Source organism: Corvus moneduloides, chromosome 10 (assembly GCF_009650955.1).
Source record: "Corvus moneduloides isolate bCorMon1 chromosome 10, bCorMon1.pri, whole genome shotgun sequence".
NCBI lineage: Eukaryota > Metazoa > Chordata > Aves > Passeriformes > Corvidae > Corvus > Corvus moneduloides.
In genome coordinates this window covers 504,293-531,441 of record NC_045485.1, presented here as the reverse complement: position 1 = coordinate 531,441, position 27,149 = coordinate 504,293, and the positions used below count along the sequence as shown (strand labels likewise).

The window sequence follows — 27,149 nt, the reverse complement described above, 5'->3', positions numbered from 1 at the left end:
CTTTTTTTTTGGTTGCTTGTCTATTGATTTTTGGATAAAACAAAAACTACTTCATGTGTATTAAAAGATCTGATTTTTGAAAAGATTTCTTCTTTGCAAGGATGTAAAAGCTGTTGAATAGGATGGAATGCTGACATTTTTTTAAAATTCCATTAAAAAAGGAAAGGGTCTACTAATCCTATGGAACTAGATCAGGTGATAAATTAATACAGCAGTCAGTAGATGCTTCTCATTTCTGGGTTTATAAAAATGATATAGGAAAGATTCAATGCCCAATCCTGAGATTAGCCTGTATTAGTTACAATATGAGCCCTGATTGTCAATGTGACCTTTTTTTTTATCCTGCACAGTGCTTCTTCCTGAAAAAAGGGCTGTCTTCCTGCCCAGATCTGGGCTGTTGTCTGTCAAGAATTTTTCTTGATGACAGCAGGTTCAGAAGATCTGTCATATCCCAGCTACATACACAGCACATGTGATATGACAGCTCTCCCTCTGCCACTCTATGGAGTTTTTTCACCCTTAAAGCTGCAAGTTGCATCACTTTTTTGTTAAGTCTTGGAGAGTACATTTCATTTTTCTCTTTTTAATTAGAGCCTGGTCCCACCCTAGTGGAATGATAGTGTCATTATTTTTGCATGGTTAAATTAACTGTTCAAGAACAGGTGGCAGAAAGGGCGGTACACATTTTTGCATGCAAAGGTGCACTTTTGCATTCAGGCTGAAGAAAAAAATATTTGCATATGTCCTTCCAGCGTTTTGTGGCATGGCATGCCATTGGGATTCTACATCTGCAGCAGCTCTGCAGCAGTTAGCATGGTTGGGAATCTCTCTTGCCTGCCATATCTGGAATTCATCTGGTGTCCTCCCATACTGAGCTGTAGAGGTCACTGTCACAGGCTGTTTTCTTTAAACACAAATAGAATTTTTGCCTTTCTTTTCTGGTGAATTTTCTCCTTTCATTACTTGAGACTTCAGAATATATGTGAAGAAAGCATGGCTTGGATGAATCAAACTTGCATCCTGCTGATGAAAACATATTTAAGGAAGGAGGGTAGGGGTAATGAAAACCCCTTGAAACACAGGATCTGTAACAGCAAGTGGAGATCTTTAGGCTGGGAACAATTAGTCATCAAGATATCTCTGCCAGTCTGCAGACTCTTGCTGTAGTAAGAGAGAACAGGAAGAGAGAAAAAAACACAGTTATACAGAGATCCAGGAGCAGGGGCAGGAGGCTGGAAAAAACTGCCCCTGAGTGAGCTCAGCTGCTGCCTGCCTGTGGGCAAGTCACAGCTGGGGTGCTTCACTTCCTTCTCTGTGAGAACAAATATGATTTTCCCTTGCTCCAGCGGGGAGACATAATTAATGTGTAGTTACTGAGTGCTTGGGGATTAGCCGAATGTAATCATGTTTGTGCAAAGAGGGGTGAAGCAGCAAAGGAGTCCTTGGACATCACAGGATCAAACTAAGCACCGGAGACAAACTAAAGACACTAAAATTGTCTTTTTAAACTAGGCATCTATGGTCAGTTCTTGCCATCCAGATTCACAGAAGATACAACTTTCCTGTGCTGTCACTGAAAGCATCTCATTTATTCAACTGGCTGGTTGAATGGTCAGTATGACCCTCATTACTGGCCTCTCTGCATTCCTTATGACCTTAACATCCCCTCAACAAATGGGGAACTTGGCCCAGTCAAGGATTGGGTTACCAAAAATAATTTTAAACATCTGTCCCTGGCTGACCTTAGCAGGATCAGAGGATCTGTGTGATACATCAGTATTCATCCCCCCTCATTTTGGACATGCACTCAAAGCTGTCATGTAGTCAAAGCTGAGTTGTATCTGCAGTCAGCAGGAAAGAAATCAGTTTCTCATCTGGGTGGGCTCATCTGTCCTTGGCAGGTCCTGTCTCTGTTGCCTAAAGATAACCCCCTTAAACTGCCAAATTTGGCAGGCTGCAGTCGGGTGAGGATATTCCCAGTACAACTGACTCTTATTCCATGTGACAAGGCTCTGAGGTCAAGGGCTGCTGTTGAAAACCTGTGATACTGCCCTTGCCTAATGCTTTACCCTCTATTGCCTTTATATACTTCACCTTCAAAGGGTCACTGCCAAGAGTATAACCTGCCTCATGAGTGAGGATGCTTGAAAGAGGTGCTGAGAAGGAACAAGACACTGGCCTTGGCGGGTCAGTGAATATGGATTGGAACAGGGTAGTGTGGACTTTGATGTCTCTTGATTTCTGGTGCATCTCAAACAGGAATTCACATCTCATGTTAGCTGCTGATGCAGTGAAATCAATAATTTCTCAGGGGCAGCTAGATTGTATCTTACGTTCTGCTTGTAGTCTGCCAGATAACACTTCATAGGTAATTTGTAGGATCAAGCACTCGTGCCACTGTGTGTGAAGGCTGGGGGAGATATCCTGATGGACAGATGGCAACACTGCACAAACAGGGCTGGCACCAAAGATGTCCTTTGTAAAAGCCACTGAGAGAGTGAACCTAGTAGTTACAGGAGCAGCTTTGGCTTGTGGATAAAGGTAGAGTCTCCTTAAGAAACTGGGACACCTGCAAAGCAGCCTTTTGGTAGCTGGTGCAACCTCACCTTGAGCCCTGTGGGCAGTTTCAGGTACCACAATATAAAAAAGACATGAAACTATTGGAGAGTGCCCAGAGGAGGCCTTGAAGATGGTGAAGGGTCTGGAGGGGCCATATGAGGTGTGGCTGAGGGCACTTGGTTTGTTCGGCTGGAGCAGAAGAGACTGCGGGGAGCCTCATTGCCATTATGACTTCCTTGTGAGGGGAAGAGCAGGGGCAGGTACTGACCTCTTCACTCTGGTGACCAGTGGCAGGGCCCGAGGGAATGGCTGGAGCTGTGTTAGGGGAGGGTTGGGTTGGATATCAGGCAGAGGTTCTTCCCCCAGAGGGTGGTAGGGCACTGAACAGGCTCCCCAGGGAATGGTCATGGCTCCAAGGCTGCCAGAGCTCCAGGAGTGTTTGGACAATGCTCCCAGGCACAGGGTGGGGTGTCTGTGCAGGGCCAGGAGTTGGACTTGATGATCCTGTGAGTCCCTTCCAGCTCAGCATATTCCATGGTTCTCTGGTTCTATAATCGTGTGCTGTCGCCTGTGCTGTGTGGCAGAGTCTGGCCTCAGCCTGAGGAAGACGCAGCCTCACGGTGCTTTCCTGTGGGCGTGACCCGGTTGCTTGACCAGGTTTGGTTTTTTTCTTGTGTTACCCTCAAGTCTGCTCTTCCATTCATGCTGCCAGCTGAGCTCTTGCTTCAGGTCAGGTCCTGTCTTGAAATGTTGTGGGCTGCTAAGGATAGAGGCTCCAGCCACCCACAGTGCCTTAAATGCTACTTATATCTTTTGTCTGCCCCAGAGGAGAGGGAAGAAATAGAGCTTGCCTGGAGCAGAAGTAGGAACCATTTTATATTTTTGAGCAAAATGGAAATTTTTTTTTTTTTAAAAATCGCTTTCATGTGAAATGTTTCATTTTGATTTTCAACTTTTCAGAAGTGATCAGTGTTACCAGGATGTTGAAGAAAAGCGTTGTTTCGGATGGAAAAACTGGATCACCCTTTTGAAAAAGTCCAGATAAGCAATTTTGAACTTGTCACCTGTCTTCATTTGAAAAACAGGTGTCTGCCAAAGAAGGCAGGAACCTCCCCTGGAATGGAAAATTTGACCACCTTCCCCCCAGATTATTATAACTTTGAAATTAAGGGGCTTTCAGGCAAAGATATGGGAAAAGAAATAACAGCTCTTTATGAATATACATACATATATATATATATATATATAAACCAAGCCAGCCCAACACCACGGGCAGCCCCAGCGCGCAGCAGCGGAGCCCAGCGCCGCCGCTCCCGGCCGCAGGCGCTCTCCCCTCGCTGCAGCTCCGCTCGCGGCCGCCAGGGGCGCTCGTGGCTCCCGGCCGGGCGGGGCGGCTGCGGGGATTCCCCGCGCCGGCAGGGGGCGCTGTGCCGCGAGCTCGGCCGCCTCTCCCCTCACAGGGTAATGGCGGCTCGGCCGGCGGGAGGGATGGAAAAGGGATGGAAAAGGGGCTTCCTTTACCAACCCCCGGGGCAGCCGGACCCGGTGCCCCTCCGGACGGCGAAATGGGCTGCAGCAGGAACCTTGGAGCGGTGGCTGGAACGGCAGAGATGAGCAGGCCCCCAGGGGCAGCGAATTGAAGTGTAGCACTAAGCCCCATGCAGTGGCAGAGGCAGAAGCAGCGGAAGGTCCTGGCAGGCGCTGGGTGTCGGGCTAAAGTGTAGCAAAAAACCCAAAGCAGCAGCAGAAAACAGCCGGGGTTGTGCAGCGGCAGCTGCGCTCCCGAAAGCAGATGGGAGATGCTCCCTCGGAGTGGGGAGGTGTTTTCCCCTGAGGCACCTGAGTAGATGGTGAGGGTCCTTCCCAGGGAGATCGGGTGTTGCAAAGGTCCCAGTTCAACAGCCGCTCTTATGAGCAGACGCTCACCCACGGTAAGGAAGAAGCAGTAAAGGATGGAATTCCGTGGTGGCAGCAAATTCTCCCCACAGCAACAGCAGCACCATCTGCCCTCTGGTCCCGAGACCAAGAGAGAGCGAGGAGCTGAACTCAACCCCTCACCCCCAGCCAAAATCTCGCAGTATCTCTGCACTTCCAAAGAGAAACCCCCTGAGCTAAGAGACTGCAGCCAGCTGCACTCTTCGTCCTCCTCCTTGGCTACATCTTTTATCTCTCTTAAGTATCTTCATTATCATCTCTTAGGCAACAAATGGGGGAAAATTCCCTGAGAGAAAGAAAAAAATAAAAGGAAAAATCCTAACCTCCAGCATCACCTTTTTTTTATAGGGGGAACGGGTGTTGAACAAAGACTGTGCCTTCCATAGCACATGCTCCAAGCTCCTTCATTTTTTTAATAACTTTTTTTTTTGCTTTGAGCAAAACTGTTTGGCCAACTCCAGAGTCTTTTGGATTACCTTGTGAGAAGGGATCACGAAAAGCTGCCTTCTTCTCATGCTGTATAAAAGACTGTATTACAGTAAGGAAAACATTAGTGTTTTTAAACTTACAGCCTGTGTTTTTCTTTCCTCTTCCCCTCCCTGGGCTGTCCTAGCTACCCAGCTCTTTGACAGAAGGCAGCGGTGTGTGTGCATCTTCCTGCTCCCTGCTCCGTGGGGAAACATGGGAAATGTTCATTTTGCAGTTGTAGTGCCAAATCATCATTCCTGTGTGCACGAGCACTCCTTGCATTTGTGCTGAAATCCACTATTTTTAAAAACTTCTTACATTTATACTTACTACCTGTTGCAAAGGGAGGGCCTGACCCTTTTTTCTTGTGGGTTTTGCTGACTTCGGTGAAAATGACAGATACCCCGGCAGCACTGTTTTACAGTGAGTGATCATATAGCTTTTTTTTTTTTCTGGTAATTTTCTCCTAGTCCGACATGGGGTTTTGTGCAACAGGAAACAAATGGTGCTATGTGAGCAGTTAGAAAGCAGGCCAGCAGCTGTGACTCACTGTGCCAACTGACACTAAATGCAGATCACCAGTGTGCTCTGCGGCTCCCAGCACATAGGAGAAGCCCTGAATACTGTATAGCGTTTTCTGCTGAAACCTCACTCCCCAGTGCACTTCTAGAAACACATTTTTTTGGAATCATCTTGATTTGTACACTGTATACAGGTTGACTAAATATGCCAGAACAAACAAAATTCTGTCTACTGGGGTGAGCAAGATGTACAAGGCGAGGGCCGCCTGTCACGTCACTGTTGGCAGGATTGTGCCCCTGAGCAGGATTTGTTCTGGCTTGTGGTTATGAGTCCTGCAGGGTGGAGCTGGGGCAGAGGCCCCATCCAGTCTGCAAACCCACTCTGGAGCACAGGCTGCTGTCCTGCCAGCAGCAGCTGGTAAGAGCTATGAGTTCAGCTCAGTTCCTGCATTCCTGGTGTCACTGCTGCTGTCACCAACGCCAGAGACACTGTCTGCCTGTGCCATATGCAGTACCAAGTTCATTGTCAGCCCTGTGCAGAGAGATGAAAGTTTTTGTTGTTCTCTTTGTTGCTGCGCTGTAATCTCAGTGTGCTGTACTGCTCTGGCACATGTGGCCACAAAAAAGTTTTCTGTAAAAGGACTTCGTGATTTGCTGTGGATTTTGCTAATCTATCTGTATCTGAGCAAGACCTTTCTACTAGGAAATTGCTCTGAAGCTGGTTTCATTGGGTGATAAAGCAAAGTAAAACACTTCACATGAGGCTCAGCCATCCACCACTTACAGCTTCTGTCACAGCTCTGCAAGGGGTTTGTACCTGCTCAACTATGATGGCACAACCTCGTGAGCTCCAGGGAAGACAGGGCAGGCACAGCTCTGCCCCAAATGCCACTTGCACAGAGGCTGTCTCACGAAAAGATAATGATGAGAATGGAACAGATTTCACCTGAGTTTGTTCTTACCGCAGAAAACTCACTGTGCTCGTGGGACTCTGTTGGCACTGCAGGGCTGAGAGATAACCAGGGTGCTCACTTTTCTTGGATAGAAAGAAGGGATAAGTGAACAACCAGGCAATACATATAAGCAATATATTGAAACATGGTTAGAGCAGCACATTTTTAGTATGTCCAAAACCATAATTTAATTATATTGCACTTCATTTTATTACCAAAAATTTTAGATATTCAAATTTGAATATTTCTCAATATAATTTAATGTTGATTTAAATCAGTTTGTAAAGCACTTTACATGTAGGACTGAAAATAATTTACAATCAGGGCTTAGCAAAATCCATATATTTCATGTTTCTACAAACTATCCAAATCTGTTTATACAAGGAAAATGTTTTTTCCACTCTTGCATCTGACGTAGGAATGAACTTAATGCACTACACAGGTTTTGGAAAGCTGAAAGAAGCAGCATTTAATAAGAGAACTAGGTATTTCCTGAAACATGCACATTCCTTCTACTGAATCTCTCAGTATACAAAATTCTTCATACAAACAAACCATGTCCAGCTTTTGTGTAGTTTGAATCCTTCCAGAATGTTTCCAGTTTCCTGAAATATATATTAAAAAAAAATTCAGAGAATATGGTTTAGATAAAGTGATATTATTTTGTTTCTCAAGATTCAAAATATGTAATCAGGTTTTTGGAAGCTAATGCATGCCATGACGTGAAATCCCTTTTCCTTTTATCTGGATGTGCTAGCAGATAAAATCTCCCTCCAAAGAGTGAAATGCAAATGAATGTCATCAATTTCTTTTGCTGTTTGCTCTCCAGTAAGTGTGTTATGTCATAAAGCCTTCATCACACTCAAACAATTGAAAATCGCAAATAGCAAATCCTCACTGAAGGTACAAAGCAGCTTCCAGGAGCTGCAAAATCTTTCCAGATTGAGAAGATAAGGATTAGGACTGTTACACAGTAAGCAGTTTAACAAGTACTGTTTTAGAAGAGTAATTGTTTCACCTGTTATCCTTTGGAAAGGCTTTGACCACCCAAAATCACATACCCAGCAGCTCTTTCCCACCCCACGGGATCTTCCCGCCTCCCCTCCCCCCCCCCCCCCCCCCCCCCCCCCCGCGATCAGCTACAAGAGCTCAGGCGTACAAACAATCGAATTACAAACATGTATAACCCTGAGATAAACCCCTGGGACACACCCACCTCAATGTCTCCTTGACTAGCAAAAGGAAAATTTCCCCGAAATTTTGAAACTCTTGTGGCAGATGACAAAAAGCAATTGAAAACTTATGTAACCAACGTTATCAACAAGAAAATACTCTCATTTTGCAGTAATTTGGTGGATATTAGCTTTAATGTTATCAGTCACATATTGTTCAATCCATTTGATTGTCTTATCCTTTATATATTTTATATTACCAAAGACTTCTGATGAAGCTTCATAACTCAATTTCAGGTAGTCAGGGAGACAATAGATTATTTCCCTCTCAGCTGTGTGGTAATGAAAGGCTGTGTTCTATTGCTTCTGTGATTTGAGGGATGATGGGTCACAGAGGAAAGTGCTCATTTACAGGCAAGTCTTGAGTTGTTTTCTCAAAGAAAGAGAAGTTATTTTATTGTTGGTGCTGTATGAGGCTTTTTGTCCTGATCATTTAAAATAGGAATGAGTCTTGGAAAACACTGATTTGTTTACAGGGAGTCTTATAGCAAATGTCGTGGTCACTAAAAAATTGTTTCCACACTTGTTAATGACAGGGCAATGCCCTTTCTTCTTCAGAGATCTACCTTGATTTGCTGATAAGGTGAGTCATTGCAGGCTGCATCCCTCTCCACGAAGACATGGAACTCATCCAGCACATCACAAGTGACACGTAGGCTCCAGTGAGATCTCGTTCCCTCAGTCTGCGCTGCACCTGTGGAGAATGGGACCAGTAAATCCTACGTGGGCTTTAGCTTATTGCTGACATAAATGTAAAATATAAAGATACAATCACCTTTGAATATCAACTGGAAGTATTGTCCTGGTTGCGCTTGTTTTAGGTAAACGAGGTCTGCTTCACCAATACTCTTCAAATTTACCTTTTGGTGGTTGAAGTTATTACAGCCTTTGAATGAAATTTAGCATCCTTGACTTTTCAGATTGCTGTATAAACACATGCAAGGCTTGATTTCAAATGACAAAATGGTTTAGGGAAATGAAACAGACTTTAGCAAAGATAGCTCAGATTCAGTTGTTTCAGTCCCTCTGAAAGAATGAAGTCACAATGCAGCTTTTGGTTGTTCCCAGACCTTTGCCCCGCTGTTCTGACATCTTATGTCTTCAGTTTGTGCTTCTGTTGGAGTTTTCAGTCTTGGTTCTCCTCTGAAAGTCTAAACTGGTTGCGGTCTGTTCCATCCCAGGGTTCTGAAGCTGTCCCTCTGCAGTATTTTAAAAGCCAACATGCAGCACAGGGTTCAGCAAACCCCATGGGCAAAGGATGGTGAAGCTCGCTGTGGGCTTGGGTTGCTTTCTGTTAACAGACTAGTAAGCCTGAGTAAAAATTTCCAGGTAACTCTGCATTAAGCCTTATTCTCCAAAACTTGACAGGGCTGTAGTGACCTGTGCTGTTTAACAGCCTTAGTATCAAGTGTTCCTTGTGATCGGACATGGCAGGAGCCACAGGCAGGCACTGGTCGCTCACAGAGGCACTGGGTAGCCTATTGTCGTTGTACGTTCCTGTGCATGCAAACCCACAAACCCTGAGTCCAATTTTAGGGGGGAAAGTGTAACAAAAAATGTGTAACATCCGCTATTTTTATTCCAGAAGTGCGGTTCAGGGGAGAACATAAAAGGAGAGGGTTTGAAGGGTATTTTTTTTCTGGTTTTAGTTTTGTGGTTAGTTTTGCTAAATGCTCCTTCAGGCTATGTTCTGTCTGGTCAGCAGCTATGGCTCAGGGCTTCCAACTGATTGAGTGAGGGTTTGCAGTAACTGAATGAAATAAGGGACAGCCTCTTGAAAGAAAGGACAAGTGGTCACCCTTAGTGTCACAAAAATAGAAATCAGTTGCTGTAGCTAAAGCCTGAGAAATTTTGCAGACTGAAGATGGGAAATTGTAACACTAAGGTGCCGACCCTTACTGTGCATTGCGCAGGGGTTTGAATTATGCAAACCTAGAAAATGATGCAGTTCAATGTGGTGCATGCAACTGCTTCCCATGCATGTTCTGCCTGCATTGCTTTGCTTCAGCAGCATATCTTCAATAAATACTACCTCTTCAATCTTGGATTTTCTCTTTCCCACTGGATAGTTTATGTAATTTATGCATAATTAGTACTTGGTGATGGTTGAAACTGGGATTCATTCAGCTGAGAGGACAGTAGGGAAAGCAGACAGCTGATTATGGATCCTCCACTGTCTGCTGCACAGGTTGGAGAAGAGCCCCAGGAACTTAGTGTAAGACTGATGTGGGCTGAGGGATCCTGCCCAGCTGTGCAGGCAGATCCATTGTGGGCATGTCTTCACCTGTTTCAGGAGAAACTCTTTCTCCTAGGACTTCAAACATTTCACATGGTTGCCTGGGTATGTATTGATCGCCTTCTACAGAGGGAAAAGCTGAAGGGAGCTTGGGAATTTCCACAAGAAGCAAGTAACCTGCAATAGTTCTCCCAGCCCAGCTACTGTCAGCAGAGAACACTGACAGAATCACAACGATGACCTCCACTAAGTGCCTTCAGAAACAATGACTGTGGTACATTTGCTGCCTTGGGTGCCTTGATAGCTCTTGGAGGCCCATGTTTTCAAGCTTGTCTTGGTAAGCACTAGAGCTAGATACTTTATGAAGAAATGAAAATGGAAATTTTCATTTGACTTCAAGTGTTGAAGCTCCTCAGTGGAAAACCAAAAAGCACAAGGCTTGTGATAAAATTACAAAAGTTCTTAGAAGTAGTGTACTCCAAAACTTTTACTTAAATTCCACCCACACACTACAGAAGTGCTAAAAACATTGCATCAGATCCTCATGGATCTGCAGTCCTTGCTCATTCATCATCAACTCATCTGACTTGCACCCCGTAGCTAAATTTAATACCAGTCCTTCATGTTCCGTCATGGAACTGTACTGTTACTTGCTTTTTGTTGATGTAAATCTTATTTATTATAACACGGAGAAATGCTGAAAGGGTTGTTTGCTCAGCAGGTTTCTCTTGGTGCTACAAGCTGAATCATTGTGTGCTGTATTGGCAAAATCTTCTGAAGGCCAGAGTTCTAATGGTTTATTTAGTGTGGAGAACTATCCCAAGTACATGGTCTTGGTGCTTTCTAGAATTGTTTGGTGTTCTTCCTGGCTTCTACATAACTATATGTCATGGTTTGACACTGGCCCAACGCCAGGCACCCACAAAAGTCACTCGCTCACCCTCCCCTGCCGCAGCTGGGTAGAGGAGGAAAAAGAAATTAATGAAGGGTCCATGAGTTGAGATAAGGACCAGGAGAAAACACTTCAAGGGCAAAACAGGCTCAACCTAAAGTTGCAAACTGAATTTATTACTAACAGAGTCGGTGGAGGATAATGAGAAGTAAAATAAGCCCCTAAAACACCTTTTCTGCCCCCAGCCCCTCTCTCCTTCCCACTGACAGCGGCGCAGGGAGACAGGGCACGGGGGATTGGTCAGCTCATCACCCGAGTTTTTCTTCCACTGCTCCGGGAGAGGAGTCCTTCCCCTGCTGCACCGTGGGGTCCCTCCCATGGGAGACAGTTCTCCATGAACTTCTCCAGCGTGGGTCCACTCCCACGAGCAGCAGTCCTGCCAAACCTGCTGCCACGTGAGCCCCTCCCACAGGCACAAGTCCTCCCAAAACTGCTGTGCCATGGGTCTGTCTTCCACGGGGTGCAGTCCTCCAAGGACAGGCTGTCCCAGCCGGGAAGCAAGGACCTCTCTCCGCCAGATCTCCCACTGGATCACAGCCTCCTCCAGGCATCCACCCACTCTGGCATGGACACCTCCCCCAGGGGCTGCGGGTGGATCTCTGCATCCCCGTGGATCCCCAGGGGCTGCGGGTGGATCTCTGCATCCCCTGTGGAAACACAGCTGCTTCACCAAGCTCTTCACCACGGCCTGCAGAGGAGCCTTGGCTCCAGCACCTGGAGCACCTCCTCCCCCTCCTTCTCCACTGACCTTGGTGTTGCCGTGTTGTTGTTCCTCACATGTTCTCACCTCCTCCTCTTCTCTGGCTAGAAAAAAACTGTGTGCCTTTTGTTTTGATTTTCTTCTTAAATCTGTTATCACAGAGGCATTACCAATATCTCCAATTGGCCCAGCCTTGGCCAGTGCCATGTCCATCTTCAGAGCCATCAGGGATTGGCTCTGCCAGACATGGTGGAAGCTTCCAGCAGCTTCTCACAGAAGCCACCTCTGTGGCCGCCCCACTACCAAAAACCAGGCTGTACAAAACTAATGCGCTATATTAGTTGGATATTTGGCAATTAACATAATTTTTATGTGAACCATGGAGTGCTGGAACAGAGTGGAATGGGGTCTTTAAGTAGGATCTGAGTACATTATTTTTATGATCTATGTCTTTATCGTGTGTGGAGAATGTCAGTTCAAAAGACTTCTACAGATCCTTTGCTTTCCAGAGCTTCTAATACGTTTTTATTTAGGATGTAGAATTTTAGCAAGGAACTGGAGATAAAAATCTGGCAGCCAATTATAGTCTACTGAGAACTCCTTTCAATATTGCTTTCCTCCATCAGACTCTCCTAATTTGCAAGTGTCCCAATTCTGCCATGGGAGCACTGCCTACCTGTGAACACAACCAGTTTTCGGGCTGCCAGAAAAAAGCCTGGATGGGATCACAGAGGGGAAAACTTGCAGGGCCAGAAGAGATCAACAGTGGCAGATATGAGAGTCAGGATCTTTTTTAGGATTAACTGCAACTGGGCTCACATTCCACACAGAGAACATGTTAAGCATTTGAAACCAAGAATGCATTGTGCTTCTCAAGTCCTTTCCGTGACACCACACATAGGAAAGAGTAAGATGGCCTTTCCCAAAATTGGAAACCTTCAGCATTCCCATTTTTTTATAAAGTTTAATAAGAATGGATTTGTGATGCAGCGTGAGTAGTTAATACAGAGCCTCCTAAGTCAGTATCATGCTTAGAGAAATGGAGCTTGTGGTGGTAAGTACTGGCATCCGTCAGCTGCACTGGAAGAACAGAGGGAGTTTTATAGGATTGACAATACAGTAATTTTTTTCTTTTTCCTTTTTTAACTCAGATTTTTTTTGATGTCTGATTTTCAGCCAGGATCACAAGCTAGAAGTAATATGTACTTGGTTGTTATTAAATTGTAATTCCTTGTTTCCTTCCATGAATCATGTCTTTCAGAAATTCTGAAACCCTCTTTCCCAGAACTCTCCGAATTCCATGATTTTCACCCAAAGTCTTAAATGTAAAAGTTCACTGTAGCAAAAGTGACATGGATTAGCAAACTTGAATATCAGGACCAAACCAAATGTAGAGTAAGACAAAAAGCCTCCATCATCTCTCACCTTGGAGGAGACAGGGATTGTTTGCCTTCCATTCCCTCCAACATTATTCAAGCTGTGTGCCTTATAACTGCACTTACACTGTGCTATTCTCCCCAAAATTTGTATGACTTTTTTCCAAGTGAGGAAGTGCTGCTCTGGCCCTCCACCACCATCGTCTGCCTATGTTCCCTGGATTCCTCCCCTTACCTCTTCTCTCACGCTTAGTTCCCTTGCAGAGGCCCTCTTGCTGAGCTTTATCCAGCAGCAGAACTCCCTTGCCAGCTCACAAGTTCCCACCTCTTATTAAAGTTCATTTCTTTATTGACCCTCCAGGTCACAGGAGCTGTCATTTTCTCAGCCACAAACTTGCTTCTCTCCCTTTGTGCTCCTAGGTAGGTCCATTTCTTCCAAGTCCCAGGTGTTGCATTCAAATTAGAGTACATTTCTGGGTGGCTTATATTTTGGAAAGTAGCTGTTTCTCCCAGCTGTGATTCCTGTCTATGATCCCATTTTTGTGAAAAGCTCCTGAAACTTCTTAGCACAAGATTTGATCTAAAAATAAGGCAAGTTTGCTAACAAAACAAAACTGAAACAGCCAGGTTGCTATAAAATGCTTTTTAAAATAATTTACCAGGAATTTCTCAGCTCTTAGGTTCACTTCTTTTGTGAAATACAAAAAGCTTGCCTACATGAGAGCCAAAAGTCAATTTAAAAATGCCACCTATACTTCCTATCTAACAGACAGTCTTGAAGACAACTTTTTTCCAAACCTCAAAACATAATTTTTTTTTTTCAAATCTAAAAGGAGAAAAGTTCCTGCCAGCCTTTCTCACCACAGTAGAATTGACCTGATTTACAGCTTCCGTTTAAGCTGGTGGGTATTACAAGAATTTTGTAACTTGGAGAACTTATTGCCTGTTACTGAAATGCCTATGTATGTGTTTAAATACCTGTTTTAAGGCACTCTAGTTAGAAAAGATTGGCCTTAAGCAATATAACCAGATGATCAGTTTCCTAGTTCCTCCTTGTGCCTTGGCACAGGAAAGGAAAGCATTTCCTCTTCCTTTTGAGGGCCCCAGACTTCCTGTGCCATCTATTTATACAATTGTTGTAATGAACCCCAAGTTAACCACTTCCTCTCCTAGTTTAGCTTAGGCTTTACATCTTTTTACTTCATGTCTTTATACTCCACTTGCAACTTCTCTTAAAAGTCATGTTCAGAGCTGCTCCTCACTAAACCCGTATATGGAGTGCCTTTGGCAATGAGTTCTCCTGGCCAGATGGCATTACTTGGATACACCAGATACGAAGGAAGACCAGACTATCACAGCCATATAAAAACCTGTTGAAAAGTTCAGATGGTTGGATTTGGAAAGGGGGTCATAAGATTTAACCAAAGTCTAGTGATTAAAGGCATTAGTTGTACCTGTTCTCATTAAATGAGCAGCCTAGAAGCCAGTTCAGCAAGAAGACAAGAGCAAGTTGTAGCTAGTTGTGCTCAACTATTGCACAGTGAGCATACAGAGGATTGGAGGGCATTGAAAACTGGAAGGACATGCAGAATTGGGGGCAGGCTCTGGGGAACAGGAGACAGCAAGACATCCTGTGGGAAAGAAGGTTCACAGCCAAAAGGGCTGGAGTCAGAAGTGGAAGGTCTGAAAGTTGTGGTTTGAGTTCCAGTTGAAATGGCAGGGCTGGGGGTGACAAGCATGGTCAATGTTCAGCTTCACCCATGCTCTTCAAGGGTTCTGGATCTGGATAAAGGGCAGGATCTGGATAAAGGTAGCTGGCAGATTTGCAGAGGGCTCCCCATAGTCACAGAGTTCGGGGTGGCGGGAGGTCTTGCAGGTGTCTGAGCTCAGCGTTGCCCTGGTTTTGGGCTGAGGCAGGATCAGACACTTGCTAGCTGGCTGTGAGGAGTGCCTGGGTGCACGGCACTGCTGTCCCTCGGGTACTTGCAGCACCTCTGGTTGCCATCTTCTTTAGAAGAGAATTTAAAACTTGTAAGACTGCTGCTGTGACATCTGGCTGTCCCTTTGCCAGACCATACCAGTCCCTTTCTTCTGAGCTTTCTGTGTGAATTCCATTTTCCAACTCCTCAGTTGGAAATTTTCCTTGGGACTTTCTATGGTACTTTACATGTTCCATAAGAATTGGTGCCCCAAGCTGGCCACAGCAGTCCAGCTAAAGCCCTATGGAACTAAGTACAGCAGAAGAATTTCTTCGGCATCTCATACGATGCTCGCAGTAATAGATCTTGGAGCAACTTCTGCTTTGGATGCAGCTTCCCACTATAAAATTGCTGCTCAGTCTCTGATTCACTGTTCTCCAGACTCCTGTGTACAACTCTGCTGTTTTGTGGGCTGTTCCCTAAATTGCGTATGTTCACTAGGTGTTTCCTTTCCATATGTTGTGGCTGCCAACAGCACAAAGCCAAGGTACCAGTGGGGGATGCTGGAGGAATCCCTACGGAAGGAGAGCCTGCCCTCCACGCCTCTCCGGTGTCGCGTGAGGCCTGTGAGCACATTTCTGGGGATGTGGTGTGTTGCCGCGGAGATGACACTTGCCATCCACGTTTATAATGACTTGAAACAATTCACTTCGCAATTAAAACAAGATCTATCCTGTGATAACCCTGAGGAAACAGTTAGTTACTAAATGCAGGCAGGGGGGCGGGAAGTGGATTTCATTGTTGGCTCTGCTGGGGTGGCTCCAGCTTGCTCCGTGCTGCCCTGTCCTGCTCCGGTTTGTTCACAGTGCCCTGTTCTGCCTCTGCTTCCTGTCTCAAAATCCAGAACAAGTTCGTGTAAAGTTTAGGCTGCATTTTGCCTCACTTCTGCCACCCAGTGCAGTTGTCTTGAGGACGCTTATTAATAGTTTACCATCAATCCCATTTTTGGTAGCGTGCTCCGCAACCATCTGCAACCTAACTCAATACCAGAACTTCACTATCCACCACCACTTTTCCTTCCCCACCTATAAACATTTGCCACAAGTTCAAGTGTGAAGAAAGCAGATGTCCCATATTTGTGCTGCTTTCCTCACTTGCTGGCAGAGACTAAGTCTCAGGGAGGTCATCGGCAACCTGTGCACTCACAGCAACACTACTGAACCAGACTTTCTGTGTTCAGCTGATGCTGCTCAGGCATCATCCCTGCAGTCCCAGGCAGTGCTGGCTGGAAATACACCACAGCCTAAGCCATGGTCCTATTGCTCTGTGGCTGGGAGCCATTGTATTTGGAGGGGCTCACGCAGCACAGGTGCTACCTGAGTGCCTCGAACTTGTGTGCCAAACAACGTGACTGTTGTCTGTCATGCAAGCTTTGTTCTCATCTCTTCCCCAAGGGGAGAAGCAAGTGCAACAAAGTCTTGCTTTTACTGTTCTCTCTCCCATTTCAAACAATGTACAGTGTTTGCTGGGCCTCTGTGCGAAGGGAGGCAGTGCAAAGCAGGGTGTCCTGCTCTCTTGTGGGGAGTGGGGATGTTTGGGGGGTGTTTGAACTGGGAGGAGTTCATTTCATAGTGCAGGCAAAAGGCAGAGAGGGCTGCTGGGCACAGCTGCGTGTTGGAGGGGCACAGCCCTTCCCACACACTTCCTCTGTTGACGTTCTTACAAATAATAACAATTATAATACAAAAGAAAATGAATGAGAATAATCCAGTGATTTTGCTTTCAGACTCTCATGATAGCTGATCTGATGTGCAGCAAGGTGGTGCCTCTGCCTTTTGTGGTGTGGGGAAGGACCCTCGAGCTCCCCCACCATGGGTGTACGCTGAGCAGGTTTGAGGCTGCCCATCCTTCCCTCTGTGCTTGGCCAGGCTGGTCGGAGCTCCTGACCCTGCCAGTTCCCCATTTTCTTATTCCAGCTCTCACCATCTCTGTGCAGCTGCATGTTCAGTTCTGTGCTGGATTCTGTCTTAAAATATGAAATGCTATCCTTTATTGTACTGTGTGCCATGGGGAGTTGGTCCTTTTTCTCCAGGCTGGACTTGGGGAAGGTGGACTATCAGAGGAGCTGGCACTGCTGGGATGGAGGCTGCTTCTTTTTGGGAATGAGCATCTGGATTCAGATGAGTGCAAAGCCCAGCTCCTCAACATGGCCACAAATTCCAGTTATCCTTGAGAGAGGAGAAGGGAGGCTTCATCAAGAAAGGTGGCTGGGGGCAGTGGGCCAACTTAATAGAGTAGAAAGGGTGTGTAACAGCAGAGCCTCTCTGCTCATGTGTGCACCCAGCCAGGCTGCATGAGAGCTAGGGCTGATGGCCATGCCAGGGAATTTGAGCTGGAACACAGGCTTCGGACTATGCAGAGTGTTAGAGGAAGGAGGCCTGTTGCAAAATGCTCCTTCCTCTGCTTACCACAGAGACCAGGATGGTTTCAGAGACTGAAATATCCTCGCCAGCAGAAAGTGCTAATTCAGCCTTTCCTACCACTTCTATCGAGACTCCGTTTGGCCTTAAAAGAGCTGTTCAGGGCAGTCTGTCTTCCTGCAGGCACCCTGGCAGAGCAGGAGCTGAGGGGCAGAACAAGGCTCAGAAGACAGTGTTCGGGCACTGAGGGTGGCAGGGATGCTGTGCAGGGGCAGGATAGGGGCCTTCAGGCACAGTCAAGGGAGACCTGGGGAAGCAGGCAGGTGGTAAAGTAGCAAAGGAAAGTGCAAAGGAGTTTGAAGATTATTTTGGAAAAAGGAGGAGCAGAGTAGGCTGCAGTAATTCAAGAGGTGAGAGAGCACTGACAGCAAAGCTTTCCTCCTACAGGGGTGCACATGGCAAATCCTGATCCTGTTTGTCCTTGGTGTTTTTTAGGGTCTCTGTGTGTGCTCTGATGGGGCTGATGCCTTTTCCCAGGTGCCTTTTGGGGTAGCTTAGGGCAAAGCAAGCCACCCCAAGCCTTGTCGCTCATGAGCTCCAGCCCATCTTTGGGGGCTGCAGATAGGCAGAAGGCAGCCCAGGCAGGGTAATCCAGAGGGTGAAGTGTGGGTAACACTGCCATGGGCAGGGCACAGAGGCTGAGCATGCTGCCATCCCACCACCAGAGCCACTAACAGTGCCCTCTGGGCTGCTCGGGGGCTGCTGGTCAGTGAATAATCACAAAAATGGATTTCAGAGCAGAAGAAGGTACTGCATGGAAGATGAACAGAGAAGCATGGAAGACTGAACTGTTTCAGGTCTGTTCCAGCGCAGCACTGTGACTTCAGGATCCTTCCATATGATGGATTAGAGCCGTTTTTTCCTTGATGGTTTTCCCTGATTACCAGCCTTCACACTTGGCACCAAGAAGCAGAAGAGTCTGGGAAGACCCAGACACTATTTGCATTAATTGGTGTAAATGAGAAGTCATTCCGAATGTACAGAGCCTGTGCTGCTCTAGCAGAGCAGGATTTGGCCTACACTGGTTAGAATCATGAGAAGTTTTAACCAGTGATTTATTTCAACATCTCTGGCCTCACAAAAATATAATCCAATGTTTGCCCAAGCATCGCCTTCATGCTGAATATGATGTTTTCCAGTGTCTGAGAATAATAAGTCTTGTCAAATACGGGAGCATTTATGTGGAAGACAGAAAAGGAAGCTGTACAGGCAGAGCTCTCAGAAACATCACCCATGTTTGTTGTGAAAATATGTCTTGCTGAGCCTTTAAAGACATGCAGGTGTAGCTAAAAATGAAAGGTATTTTTGATGGCAGGCCTGAGGGCACTGACAACTTCAAATACAGTTCACTATTGAAAGCACTGTCCTAATTTCTGGCCTGAGATTTTATTCTTTAGGAAAAGTTAAAAAGAAATCTTGTTGCTGGGACTCACTGAAGACATTTTCCTGGGTTCTGCTTGCTGTGTTTTTTGCTCACATCTCACCTGTTTAATTTCTTGGATTTTCTACATTTGCCTTTCAAACAAAAAAGTTCAGAGAATAAGAAACTGAGCAAAGACAAATGGCAAGTAAATAAGCTTGTTCAAACATGTATTGAAACTTTGTGTGTGTTACTTTTTACAGGCAATCATTGCAATCCCAAAATAAATTTAAATACCCTGCCTGTTAGTCAGAGGCAGAATGTCTGTATAACAAGTTATGTCAAATTGGAGGCACAGCTTTAATTCCTTACTAATTAACCATGTTTCCTATGCAAAATCTAGTTTTATCCATGCAAAACAGTGCCAGTTAAGCCTGCCACTGGGGTGATCAGGTCTTCCCTCAGATTGCTCAGTTGTGAACAGTTTCTGGTGTTGCTCTTTTAAGTCAAGAACAACAGCCTTGTGAGGATGGAAAACAACTGCTCTCCACCATTCTGCCGCCACTTCTTGATCATTTATGGCAGGTGTAGACAGGGCCTTCTTGGGTTGGTTTCTGTGGGAAAACCTTTTGTCCAGAAGGAGTACCCTGCCAGGAAGAGGGTATCAGATCTTCGGCTGTGTGTTGCTGTAGCTGTGGGATTGGATGGCACTTCAGTGCAGTTTGGGAGGTGAGACAAGGTCCTTTCCCTTGGTCAGAAGGTCTGTGCTGAGCCATGAGACACCGTGTCTGTCTTTGGTAGGGTCTGTGGTTGAAGCAATGGGGCAGAGCTGCAGGGATCACAGCTGTTCCTGTGCTAATGTGTGGATATAATTGCACTGAAGCTTTGGCTCTGAAGACCTCTAAAACCTTATCCCTGTGTTTGGCCTCTATGGGTAACCATTTGCTGAGATTAGTGGCCAGGGTGTGCTTGAGATGGGTTCAGTCACAGTTAGAATTCAGCTGGTACACACAGGGTCATGCCGTGCGTGTTCGCAGTCCTCACCACTCTCTAAACCTCCCTCCCAAAATTTCTGTGTGGAGCAGGACCTTTTTTCATTTGAACCCATTTCTGAGCCTTTGAATCCTGGAAGGGATGCTAACGTCTGGATTTAGCCATGTTTACCTTGCAATTTCACAGAAAAATTCTTCCTGGATACCACAAAATATAACATAGTGTAGGGGCTTTGTGCTCAGTAAGAGACAATGCAAAGATTAATCTGGGACAAATATTTGTTTTTTAAATCTTCCTTTGCTGTGAAGCCAAGCATCCTGAACCCAGTGAGAGAGCTCTTCTATTTGGCTTCAGTGAGTCTTTGAGGTTGGCGTCTGTGCTGACTCTGGCTGGAACGTGTGAGCTTATCTGTTCTGTTTGCTCTGCACAGAGCCTGTGGTCAGATGGGCCGCAAGAGCAGGGCTGGTTCTCTCTGGGCAGCAGCAGTGGCTTTTTCCTCTCTCTATGACTTTGTTTTTCCTTCTGCAAGGGGCATTGTTTCTCTGGTAGGAAATCCCAGGCCATGACTGCCTCTGTGTTTTGTTTCAGGCATCAGAGGGCGTTCCTGTGAAGTATTTTCAGAACCTGGAGGAACTGATAGAATATTACAAGAAGGAGAACATGGGTCTGGTATGGCACCTCAAATATCCAGTGCCACGAGAAGAGGAGGAGGCTGCTGATGAACTGGAGGAGGACACTGGTAAGAAACTCATGATGTGACTTGGTGATTGAGACCCTTGACTCATACCTCTTGACTGGAAATATACAGTGCAGGCAGGAGATTAGAACATGTGCCAAAAAATGGAGCAGAGCATAGAGAGGCCTGAGCTGGCAAGGCCCTGAAGCAGTGAACCCTCATGTCTCCTGAGGTACTGCACCTGGAGCATCAGCTTAGCTCACCTGAGGGAATACACTGAGTCCCTCTGTGGAAGAATACTGCATCTGGTGTGTGGGTGGGTAATCTGGTGTCCTTATCTGGAGTCCAACTGTTTATGTCCAGCCATCTCCCAAACCTCTGCACCCTCTCTTTGTCCTGCATCTGTAGGGCCCCTCTCAAAACAGAGATGCTTCCTTGGGGCTTGGAGCACATCCCTCTGCAGTGCTACGCAGCAGCTGACGGGCATCTGAAACCCCCTCAGCTGCTCTGCTCTAGGGGACATTTCTGACAGTCCTAAGCAGAGGGCTTGGCTCCAGCAGTGGCAGACAGTCTAACTCCATGTACAGAGACAGGTGTATGATGAAGAGATGTGATTGGCATCATCCTGACTATTTTATATGAATGCCACTGTGGGTTCCTGACACTCACTGGTCTTGGATCATTCCTTGGATTTTTCCTGGATTACCCCTTGGATCTGCCATTGTTCTCCCAGAGGAAGGTCATGTCCACAGAGCCATCCTTCCTGTCCTGTCTGAGCCTGTGTGGAAATGATGAGCACTGCAATCAAACTTGTCTGAAGGACACAGTCCCTGGGACAGACAGACAGGCCCTGTGCACTAGGGCAGATTGATGTGCCTGTGCAACCCAGTGTCTGGGTAACCCTTTGATGGAACCCACTGTATATCTACCAGGAGCTGGAAGATTTTGGTACGCAATTTTCCCGAAGAAACAGAACAAAATTTTGCAAAGCTGCTCAGGAAAGATGTTCCTGGGTTTTGGCCAGTTGTACTGAGTCTCCAGCTCCTGGGGAGGGGAGGGAACCACAGCAAAAATAATACAGAGAGAGGCAAGCAGCAGGGAATCAAGTTCTAGCCAAGACTAAGAGCCTTCAGATGAAGAGAGATTAGCACTGGGTCTGGGTTGCTCATGTACAGAATTTAGTTTTGTTAAGGCACTTTATGCCATCATGCTGGAGCCATGTAGGGCCTACAGATGTCTGGCCATCTTAGATGTGAAACTGCAGAGGTGGAAGATGAGTACCCTGCAGATTAACCACCCATGGCTCAGTGCTTCGGTGTCTCTGAATCACAGCACTGGCCCAGGAGCAGCGGGTCAGTCCTGGGGGTCATTTTGTAATGCAAATTCCACCATTAGGAAATAACCAAACAAAACCTCACAACTCAACCAGCTACATACAACACGTGTAACGAAGTGTTGGAGCAATTGGTATGAAAAGAAAAGTAACCATGGCTGGGATCAGCGGAGATGAACCCACTCTTCTCCTAGGAGAGGGAGATATGCTGAGCAGCAGGATGACACAGCAGGAAACCCCTTTTTCCTTCCAACTCAATGCCCACAACACAAGGCAGGATATTCAGCCCCTATGCACTGGGTCATGGGGTCTATTTTCTCCATCTGTGTTTGCTTACTTTAGCTGTTCACTTCTTTCCATTAGCAGCTTCTGATGCTCCTTCCATCATGTCCCTCCATCCATTCTACCTCAATAGCAGATCCCCATGATAATGGGAATGATGTGGGTGAGGTACAGCTATGTTCTCTAAGCATTATGTTCAACTTAACTAATTAACCTTCATAGCTGCTGTGCAGATGGGACAGTCAAAACTGGCTGGGGTGGAGTACACTGCCAGGCAGAGGCAGAGGCAGAGGCAGAGGCATGCGCTGCCTGCACATGAGGTCCAAGCCTGACACTTCATCCCACTGCTCTCACACCACTGCATCCCTAGAAACGCAGCTGGGCCAGTGCTGAGCCCTGAGCTTCCCAGCTCTGAGATCCCTCCACAGACCTTTCAGAAGGGATGGCTTCTGCAAGGGCTGCCCCTGCAGGGTGGGCTCTGCCCTGCCTGGGGTGAGGGACAGGAGGTCCAATTTCCATGCTGGAATGACTGTGCCTTTCCTTTCCTCCTTGCTAGACCTGGTACCCACACCTCCTATCCTGCCCCCACGCAACATCCTCATGGCACTGCCAAGCAGTGAGACAAAGGAGGTCTCTTCTCTCCCTGAAAACTCACGGGTGGCAGATGTGAATAAACTGTCCCTTTCTGAGACACTACTCCAGCGACTGCAGTACCAGGACACAAGCAGGTAAGGAAGGGCAAGTGACAGGGCTGCAGAACCAGCCTTCAGCCCAGTTCTGTGCTCACTGGGCCTCTGTGTTTGGGACAGCTGAGGATCTGTTTGATTCAACAAAATTACTCCTCATTTATACTACCAAATAAAGAACAGAATCAGATCAACAGTGCATTGGCTGCTCTTTACAGTCCAGCTGTTGTCTAGAAAAAATACATTTCTGAATTATTAAAATCACCCATTTACGTTCTCTGTCGAGGTATAGTTTTCTAATATAAAGGATGAGTAATATCTGAGAGAACTTGGTTTATTAGCCATGTGCCTAAACAGTGGGAATTTCAGAAAAATAAGAAAGCTGTTTGATATTTGGGAGTAGAGAGAAGAGCTGGCTTTTGACCTGTCTGTTTCCTTCACAGTGTTTCTGACGAGCATCTTAAACTCATCCAGGATTACCTGCGAGTTCACATCATCAGTGACTTTGAGATCATGCAAACTGGCTCAAGCAGTCTTCCTCAACTGAAGAAATTGCTTACAGCTCTTTGCAAAGGGCTCTTCAGGTAACTAGAAGCTGGTTTTCAGAGTACAATGCCATAACATTGTAGTCTAACAATGGTTCCATGTGCATGCGTTCAGAACCCTCATTTCTGGCATCGGAAATTGGCTTGCCCTCAAAACCAGTATATTTAGATCTCATGACCTGTGATTCTGGTCCAAAGATGTGAAATCTATATAGAAGAGACAGCTCTGACAATCAAGTTTCCTTGTAGGTGGTTTCAGTCAACGGAGTATTATATTTTATGCTGTGTTTAGAAAGAAACAAAACAAAAAATGCACTAACCGATTAAGTGCATAATTTGGTAATGCATAAATGACACCCACAGGATTGTCAAGCACAAGCCATTTATGGAAACAAGCACATATTGGTGTATAACTAGATTTTAAACACTGATTTTCCTTCCCACTAATGCGTTGTGAACTTGGAGTGATTCCACTGGTGTTGGTGAAGGCCAGCTCAAATGAAAAAAAGGAACAAGCCTAGACTCTTGACTCTACAAATTTTGCCTTTCCTGTTTATAGACCTTCCATGTCCCAAATAGAAAAACTCTGACAGGGAACTAGAACATTGCAGAGCTCCCTCTTTCTCTGGTGGAAGGATGTTATTTCCCCCTTGCTGATTGTAAGCAAAGGGATCAGCCTGCACTTGTGCAGAGCTCTTGGAGCACTCTGTGGCAGAGGGTGCATATTTCCACACTTCTCTCCATGGCTTGCCATAACCTTCTCTCTGGTGTATGCAGAGGTGAGGCTGGTTGTGCTGCTGGCCTGATCCTGTTCTCCTAGAAGCCAGCTGCCCACAGACAAGCCCCTGGGAGGACTGAGGAGATTTTGTTCCAAGAGCTGCCCTTCTGCACCCTGCCTGAGCGTTTTGCTTCTCTACACCCATGGGAGGGGAGACCCAGGTAGCCAGCTAAGAATAAACCCAAACAATGGAAACTCAAATTGAATGAAATCATAAGTGAGAGTCTTGTGTTACTAAAATACCTCCGGTGCTGATGTTGTGATGATGTTTGGCTTCTCCCATTTCCAACTTCTTATTCTACTTCAGCTTATCTGGGTTTCACAACCCTACTCCTCATAAATGCAGGTGGAGAGATGAAAGAAAGGACATGCAACAAGGACATAATTCCCTCAAATGCCAGGACATCTTTAACATTTCTAGATATTCTGTAGGATTTCTGGTGGCTGGACATTGCAAAGTAACATGCTAGTGCAGAGCTGGGTGAGTTCTGCTGCTGGTAGAAGCCTGCTGAGCATAGGTCATGCTTGGTTTGAAAGACAGGTGTCTGCCAAGGAAGGTGGGAACCTCCCTTGGAATGGAAAATATGACCCCCTTCCCTCTGAATTATTATAACTTTGAAATTTAGGAGCTTTCACGCAAAGATATGGGAAAAGGAATAACAGTTCTTTACCAGTGTGTGTATGTATAACAAGGCAAGCAAACAACAACAATGGCAGTGACAACAAACAAGAGCAGCAAGCCCAGTGAACGGGCTCTTCCCGCTCCTGGAGCGCTTTCCCCTCGCTGCAGCTCCGCTCGCGGCCGCCAGGGGCGCTGGTGGCTCCCGGCCGGGCGGGGCGGCTGAGGGGATTCCCCGCGCCGGCAGGGGGCGCTGTGCCGCGAGCTCGGCCCCTCTCTCCACACGGCAATGGCGGAAGGGCTCGGCAGAAGGGATGGAAAAGGGGCTTCCTTCCCCAACCCCCGGGGCAGCCGGACCCGGTGCCCCTCTGGACGGCGAAAGGAGCTGTAGTGGTAACTTCGGAGCAGCAAGCTGGGAAGGCAGGCATGAGCAAAATCCCGGGATGGTAGATGAGATGTATCAGAAACTCGGCAGCTGTAGCTGCGTCCCGGCAGGGCAGGGGGTGCGAGTTACAGTGTAGCAAATAAACATAGGAGCAGTGGAAAAAAAAGCGACGGGGCCGGCCAGTGGCAGCCCGGCTCCTGAGCGGGGCAATGAAAAGCTCCGTGGGAGGGGAAAAGGCCCGGGATCCCAACTTTTCCACTGAGGCACCTGAGCAGATGGTGAAGGGTCCTTTGGTGAGGTAGGGTCCAGTGCAACGGCCGCTCCCACGAGCAGAGCTGCACTCACGGTAGAAGAAAGGCAGCAGGAGACGGAATCCTGCAGTGGTGGTGAATTCTCCCCACAGCGACTGCAGCCTCCTTCCCATCCGAATGCCGAGAAAGCAAGAGAGCGCTAGGAGCTGCACTCAACCCCTTTTCCCCAGCCCAATTCTTGTGGTATCTCTGCCCTTCCACAAGAAACCCCCAGCTAAGAGGGCAGCCAGCCCCACCCTTCTCGGGGAAACTTTTTTGTCTGTCCTAAGTACCCGGTCGTTATTGTCTCTTAGCAACAAAAAATGGGAAAAAATTCTCTAAGAGAAAGGAGCAAAAGAAGAACTCCTAAACCCCAACAAGCTTTTAAGGTAGCTTTTCAAGCACTTGTGATACCAGCACTTGTGCAACTGAATGTGGACACGCAGGCTTCTGAAACTTCAATGAAGATCACTAAAGGTATTTATACTGTCAAGAGAAGAAAACAAAAGAAGTTACAAGTGTAATTAAAACCACCCTGTGGTTTTGCTGAGCTTGAACACCCACAGGAGCTCTTCCTCCTCCTCACACGCAGCCTACACTTTGCACTGTGAACAGAGGGCAATCTTCCCATAGGAAATCACTCCTGAGTTGCTTCAAACAGCTGCTGCTGTGTTTTTAAGAGATGGCCTGTACATCACAATAAATATCCTTTCACTCTTCTCAAACTAAACTTCACCCAGTGTTCCTGCAACTGCTTGCAGCCTCCTGGGGTCTGACTCCATGGCTGCAGAAATCAATGGCACTCTTGGGTTTGGGGCCAGAGCTGTTTGCAGTGACACTGGCCCTAGGTGATCCAGAGCTGAATAGTGGCATTGGAGGAATACAATTAGCAGAACCAGATTCCTACATGTGCCTTGTACTCCTGTGTGTCCCATGGCAAGTCTTTCAGACTGAAATGTCAAATATGAATGCCTAATTTAGGCAATTAGTCATCTTTGGTTCAGCACCTAGACAAATATCCAATCTTCAGGCAGGCACGCTTTTGCTTTGGAGCACTTTCCCTAACAAAGATGGAATAAAATCCCATCCATTCGGACTTAGGAAAGTGAGGGAAATCATTAATATCCACCATTGACTAGACACAGTGTGAGCATAGTGCTGCTTGCCACCATCACCTTCCTTTTGACCTGTGCTCCCTGGCTGCTCTTTCCGTGATAAGTCTTGTCATTATCAGCACGCAGCTTCTGTGCCAAATTCACACAGCAGCGTTTTGACAAATGAGCATCCTGTGGAATCTCATAGGGAAGCGCTGGAGGAATCTCATTGTTACCCATAAACGGTTCTGCTCAGGAGATCAAGGGCTGCCTCTTCCACCCCCTTGCTGCGCTCGGCCCCTCTTTGTCATGTGAAATGAAATATCTAAGAATTAGTTTCCTTTTTGCACAGAGTCCCCAGCATTGTCCCTAGCACTGTCCCCAGCAACCTCAGCAGGGCACAGGCCCTGTACAGAACCGAGCTGCTCCCACGGCTGCAAGCATTCAGAGGCACCCGACTGTGGTGGGCTCTGAGGCATTTGAGTGCACTTCTACGAGTTGGCATAGTTTGGTTGATGCTGCTTGTACACCGCATCTTCAGGTTTGGCCCAGACTGGGATACCTTTCCGGGGAGATTTAGGAAGTTAGAACCTCCAAAGCAAAACCAGAGGAGCAGCCAGTATGGCCATGTCCCAGCTTTGCAAGGCAAAGTCAGCTGCCTGACTCACACTGTCCTGTAGACCGTGTCACCAAGCAGCTGGGATTTGCTCCCATCACCCATCCCACAGCTCATGGGCACATGGCGAGGGCAGGCCCAGTGTGGACGTGTGCCCAGTG

At 46.7% G+C, this 27,149-nt stretch overlaps 1 protein-coding gene and 1 long non-coding RNA gene across 4 annotated transcripts in view; one reads left to right on the top strand and one right to left on the bottom strand.

The window, feature by feature from the left end:
- Positions 1-27,149, top strand: part of INPP5D (inositol polyphosphate-5-phosphatase D) — a 62,291-nt gene that overhangs the window by 14,882 nt on the left and 20,260 nt on the right. For all 3 annotated transcript variants that reach the window (XM_032119258.1, XM_032119257.1, XM_032119256.1), the window contains exons 5-7: positions 20,273-20,423; positions 22,532-22,703; positions 23,105-23,245. In XM_032119258.1, coding sequence (XP_031975149.1) covers positions 20,273-20,423; positions 22,532-22,703; positions 23,105-23,245 — 464 coding nt within the window. The remainder of the gene's footprint in view (positions 1-20,272; positions 20,424-22,531; positions 22,704-23,104; positions 23,246-27,149) is intronic.
- Positions 8,097-11,161, bottom strand: LOC116448619. The gene is made up of 2 exons (XR_004242063.1): positions 8,444-11,161; positions 8,097-8,362 (listed from the first exon to the last, which is right to left on the bottom strand). It is a non-coding gene; the product is annotated as an uncharacterized LOC116448619 (long non-coding RNA).